This window comes from Arachis ipaensis, chromosome B04, assembly GCF_000816755.2.
Source record: "Arachis ipaensis cultivar K30076 chromosome B04, Araip1.1, whole genome shotgun sequence".
Lineage (NCBI taxonomy): Eukaryota > Viridiplantae > Streptophyta > Magnoliopsida > Fabales > Fabaceae > Arachis > Arachis ipaensis.
Window position 1 is genome coordinate 99,827,190 of NC_029788.2, and position 5,575 is coordinate 99,832,764.

At 34.3% G+C, this 5,575-nt stretch overlaps 2 protein-coding genes across 6 annotated transcripts in view; one reads left to right on the forward strand and one right to left on the reverse strand.

Annotated features, from left to right (window-relative positions):
• LOC107639550 (thioredoxin-like 4, chloroplastic) lies at positions 7–4,565 on the forward strand. Of its 5 annotated transcripts, XM_021121410.1 has the most exons (7): positions 7–351; positions 1,853–1,909; positions 2,417–2,641; positions 2,972–3,148; positions 3,253–3,610; positions 3,708–3,761; positions 4,243–4,565. In XM_021121410.1, exons 5-7 carry the CDS (start codon positions 3,320–3,322, stop codon positions 4,369–4,371), a joined length of 474 nt encoding a protein of 157 aa, XP_020977069.1. In that variant the 5' UTR covers positions 7–351; positions 1,853–1,909; positions 2,417–2,641; positions 2,972–3,148; positions 3,253–3,319; the 3' UTR covers positions 4,372–4,565. The 5 variants fall into 5 exon arrangements, with proteins under 5 accessions (XP_020977069.1, XP_020977066.1, XP_016198571.1 ...); XM_021121407.1 differs by having other exon boundaries at positions 2,972–3,610; XM_016343085.2 differs by lacking the exon at positions 2,972–3,148.
• LOC107636764 (coenzyme Q-binding protein COQ10 homolog, mitochondrial-like) overlaps positions 4,386–5,575 on the reverse strand; it is a 42,706-nt gene continuing 41,516 nt past the window's right edge. The window contains exon 5 of the mRNA XM_021122513.1: positions 4,386–5,142. Coding sequence (XP_020978172.1) covers positions 5,048–5,142 — 95 coding nt within the window. The 3' untranslated portion in view covers positions 4,386–5,047. The remainder of the gene's footprint in view (positions 5,143–5,575) is intronic.

Here is a 5,575-nt window from a genome sequence, read left to right on the forward strand (position 1 = left end):
GTCCGAGAACCCTTGCCTCTCTTCGTCCGTCCGTCCGTCCGTCCGTCCGTCGAGCCACTATCGCCGTCCGTCGAACACAGGGGCTTCTCTTCGTCCGTCGAGCAGAACTGCGAGTAGCCCTAGCCCCTCACTGAACCTCGCAACTTCTTCGTGGAGCTTGGCGGCCGTCGTCTTCGTCTGCTCAGCCGCGCTTCCACCTTCGTCCGTCGCGCTCAGGATATTCCGTCCTCGCCTGGTCGCCAGCCTCCAAGTCTCGAACCCCTCTCATTCCCCAATCGTGTGGTCGTCCTCTGGTCTTTGCCTGGTCGCCGTCTTCCGTCGTGCTCAACCGCTCTCCGGCGTCCGTGGAAGGTCAGTGCTCACTGCTAGTGCTGTTTATTCGTTTTTTATGCTCTGTTCAGAAATCAAACCCTCTTCCTGGTTTTTTTATGCTCACTGCTACTGCTAGTATTTTGTGTTTTTATTGAATAATTAATTGATTAGCTCTGGCTGCTCTGCTGTGCTGCTGTTTTGTATGATCCACTTACAAATCCTTTTTATGATCCACTTTGTATTTGGAATGTGAAGCATAGAAAGAATTAATCTAAATTATTTACTCAAAGCATTGAACTGAGTGCAAATTATAATCAGAACATTTTTTATCGGAGAGTTGTGAGAAAACCCTAGTCGATCATCAAATGAAAAACTTTGAGGCTGATTTAGATTCTACTTCTCCAACAAATGTTGGTGTGCAAGCTTGAAGCAACAAAACTTTCGTAGAGAATGCTGGGAAGAAGAAACTAGATTAATTGAAACTAATTAGCACTTTTGTTAAAAACTCATCATATGTATTTTGGATATGTGATTAGTCGTAGGAGCTTTTCCAAATCTTAACTAATTATAAGAAATTTCTTCAGGTTAGTTTATATTTCGTTGGTTGGTTAAATTTGTTTCAAAGATGGAAATATCTTGATTTTAATTATTTTGTGTGCTTAGGCTTTTACTTATGCTTTTGGTTCTATCATCATGGAGAACATTAGTAGGGGATCAAGTAGTACTAGTACTTTATTAGCATATAAGCATCTAATTTGGTTCAGATGGGACAATAATTGCTTAACAAAAAAGTTATTATTATTATTATTAATTTCCATTCTCATCAATAATGAGATTAGAGTTAGATTCAAAATATATTCAAAATATATTCTAATTTCATCTATCATGGTGGAGCTAACATAGTGCTTCATTTCTCCCTTGATCGTCTATTTATTATGTAGGTGTACTATGAAATGAAAAATTAGATTTTTACTTGTCAAAGTAGACTTTGGGTTTTTCACAATTTTTCTATGTTTATTTACTCTTACATGTGCTTTTAGTTTATTAACCTTTGTGCATATGTTGACTATGAATAAGATTGTACTATGGTTTATGTCTCTGCTGCTGATTCTGATGAAAAGGAATGTTACTTGAAAATTTATCCATGAAATCTTATTGAAATTGACAAGAATAAATTTGGTTATGAAGTAAGACAACATTAATAAAATATAATGCAAGGTTAAAGTACCAAACCTAATATGCTTTTAGTTCAAAGATTAAGCCAAGCTGCTGCACAATTAGTTTTGCTTTCAAACAAATGCATGCACATTTATCAAACAAGCAGCGCAAATCTAAAAGTTGAATGGTTTAATTTCTTTTAATTTGATGCCTGAAAGTTGCTGCATCTATATTCGGATACTATGAATTAAATTTTGTAGCACTCTTATTCATTGGAGAGAATGAATTTAAGGAGGATTTGATTTTCTTCTTCTGAATGGAGCTGAAATTATTTCGTTGACTTGTGTAATTAATAATTAATTAAGTTCTACTGCCTTTGCAGCCTGTAACTGAAAACAATGCCAATCTAAAGACATGCTTTTTTCATGTTCTCTTCAAGGTTTGGTTTATCTGATTATTATCTCTTGCCATATCTTCCTCTTCCTATGAGTCATATCTTCCTATTAGTGTGGATGAATAATCAAATGTGTTTTTGTTTTATTTTTTAAATTATTTAAAGTTTGAAATTATAAGATTAAAATTAGTTGAATTTTCAAATTTGATTAATTTAAAGGGGTAGTTTTTGTTTAACATAAAAAAAGATATTTAAGCCTTTTCATAACATTTAAAAAAATATTTTTATTTTTATTAAATTATAAGGGTATTTTAGTAAAAGTATTGATATGATATATATTTTTTGAAAAAAGATTAGATGCTGACGTGGAAAATATAGTCCACGTGTCGTTTTGTTATTTGTCCACGTTCTTAACGTATCGGTACGTATGAATTTATCATTGTACCGAAATAAACACCTTTGATGTATATTGACTTCTGCAATAGAATTAGATGTCACAATGAAAATAATAATAAATATTAATAATAAGATAATGAATAATCGGAAAAACAGGGAGGATATGGTGAGTGCGTGTCTTGTTCCCATTCGAAGTTAATTGTGCAGAGAGATATCGCAAAAGCATGCTTTTGGACAAATCCCCTCCAACACCAAAGCAAAAGAAACTGTGCCTTCTTCCTTGCTTATTATTCTCTTCTCTTCTGACACCAATCCGAAATTGATTCTGAGAGCATCTTGTCTTTTTTATCTGCAAATTAAAGGCACCGATGTGTTTCCCAGGTAAGACATCATTGCTATCTTGTTTTTTGCTCAAATTAAGATTCACTAATGGATCAAGTTAAGTACCTTCTGAAAAAGCATTAGTTAGGTAGAGCTTAGGAGTTAGGTAGTGACTCTGTGGCCCTCTCTCACGATCCCAAGTTAGATCTAAATACAATTCGCATCCATCAAATCAAAATACTACTAGTTTGAAACTACAACTCTTGCTGATTCACTTCAAATGTTTAACCCTTCAGTGGCTTTGTTCTAATCTTAGTAATTTATTCATCACTAGTTGCTACTGAATCACAACCATTTATAATATTTTATTTATTTTCATTTTCCAAATAGGTGGTGTGTCTTGACTTGCGTCATTTCGTTTGTAAATCGTACTCAATCTAGCTTGGGAAAGTGGAAGTCATGAACGCTTATGCTCAACTTCATTAGCCCTTTCTAAGAGATATCAACAGCTAGCAGCAAGGATTATAAAATTTTGATCACAAGCCATACAAATAAAAGATGCCACAGGTTGTAAATCCCAGGCAGGGTATTTTGCATACCTATTCCTTTGCCTGTTTCAGAGAGCACTTGAAGGAGCCAGCTGATTCTAGGATTTCCCATGTGGTTTTCAGCTTGTTTTCAAGGCACCATCGCGGGAAACTTTGTCTTGGTGACACAAAAATTAAGCCTTTAAAATTGATGAGGCGCACATTATGCCCTTGTAGTAGAACAGGAGTTGTTGCAGATGAACATCAAGAAGACTTTCCTGATGAAGATGAGGACCTGTGTCCCGTTGATTGTGTAAGGGAATTCACGACGGATGAAGAGTTCTGCAGGATTCTGGACAAGGCTAAAGGAACAGGATCTTTGGTGGTAGTAGATTTCTACCGCACCTCTTGTGGAAGCTGCAAATATATAGAGCAGGGTTTTGCCAAATTGTGCAAGAAGGCTGGTGATGATGAAGCCCCGGTTATTTTCCTAAAGCATAATGTTAGTATATATAAATCAGTGATTCTTATCTTTTGTTGATTACGGGACTGAGCACTCATGCTATCTAGAAAGTCTTTTATAACGCTATTCCTTGCAGGTAATGGACGAGTATGATGAGCAATCCGAAGTTGCAGAGCGACTAAGAATCAGGGTATCTCTCTTTAGTTTGTTATGACATGTCGTTGTAATTTTTCACAGAATCCTCAAGGAATTCTAAATCAGACAGTTTGGTCCCAATAAATCTTTATTCACTAAAAGTCCTCAAGAATTATTCTCATAAATACAAATTGGTCCCTCCATGATGTTCAATTAGGTAAACTAATATTATTATAAGATAAATTAATTCCTCTTCAAAATGACAAAAGAACCAATATGTCCAACGTAAATAACTCTTGAAGATTTATAAGAATAAAAATTTATTAGAGGTTCTTTGGGTACCAATTTGAGTGTTTATTCTTTTTTTAATATCTCTCGAAATATCCTCGTTTCTCCCCTCTCTTTTTTGGATGATCAATCTTCTCTATGTATGGCAGTAGGTATTTGATAATGTATCATTTGTGCTGAAAACAGCATTTTAAGTCTTCATGTTTTATGATCCTAGGAATTCTAAAATAGTAATTCAATTTATGCAGGCTGTGCCTCTTTTCCAATTCTACAAAGATGGGGTCCTGTTGGAAGCATTCCCAACCAGAGATAAAGAAAAGATTGTCGCAGCCATCCTCAAGTATTCATCTCTTGAGCCCCAAGATATTGTGTGTTAATTTTATGGGAAGGGATCACTCATGCAAAATTAGTTCTACATGACACAAGTTCTTTAAACATAATTTTGTAGACCACAAAATATTTTAGCCATGTGATTATATTTCACTTAATTGGAACACTTGCTTAGTCAGTGATTCTCAATTTCTCATAGACCCTTCAGGGGGTTTCAATAAATATTTTTTTTTCTTGTTAACCTTGTACGTCTCGTTTGTTTATATTTGACCAAAACCTTTCACTGCATATAGATTTAAATAATAGTTCAGGCCTACTGGTCTACAGTGCCTGTGGATGTTATTTAATTACTAGTAATACGATAACTTGTGTGTGTATGTCATTAGGAAGAAATATATATGTCCTATTTACATAAACCAAGAAGGGATATGCGATAGCTTTTTTCCATTCCAGGCCACTTTTTTTCAGGAAAAGAAAAATTCATGTTAAATTCAGGTCATTTTTAAGATTGTACAGAGTGTATTGTAGAATTTATCTACACAAATTACAAATATCACCGGTATTAGAAACAGAAATGATTAATCGTATTCATTCAGCATTGGGCGGCACACAATAAAAAACCTTTCCGATTAAAGCTGAACCTGTAAATTGACCTTAGCCCTATTCGAGGCAAGAAATTGATGTTCAAACCAATTAAATTATGCCCTTTTTCCATATGACCTTTCATGGACCCGCACTTCTGGTCCATATATCAAAGGACAATGCTGAACCAACCATCTTAGAGGCTACCTCCTTGAAGAACATAGATGCAATTTGACCAACAGAAAAGGAACGTTGATTAGTCACCACCCGAAAAATACATAATAATGTTAACATTGATTTTATAATGTTAACATTAACGGAGTTTATTATGATGGAATGAGCTGCATAGTAGATTGTATGAACACAGATGCAGGCATATAAGAGGGTTAGACATGTCAAGTTAACATAAAAGTGAGGATAGAATATTGATTCCAAGAAAGCATAATGACATTTAAAATAAGTTGATCAAGACAGATACAGAATGACAGATGTAACACCCTACCATACTTAATCTTATGCTTAAATTATAAGAGTGAGATAGTAAGGTATTATGACCTCTAAAAAAAAAAAAAAAAAATATATAAATATATATATATATATATATATATATATATATAAAAAAAGAAATACATAAATAAAAGACTTAAAAAAAAAATAAAAAAAAATCGA

Excerpts from the sequence above, each read along its gene's own strand:
- LOC107639550 (XM_021121407.1), top strand. The coding sequence starts at position 3,140 with ATGCCACAGGTTGTAAATCCCAGGCAGGGTATTTTGCATACCTATTCC. Across the intron at positions 3,611-3,707 it reads TTATTTTCCTAAAGCATAAT|GTAATGGACGAGTATGATGA; the intron begins GTTAGTATATAT and ends TATTCCTTGCAG. Across the intron at positions 3,762-4,242 it reads CAGAGCGACTAAGAATCAGG|GCTGTGCCTCTTTTCCAATT; the intron begins GTATCTCTCTTT and ends CAATTTATGCAG.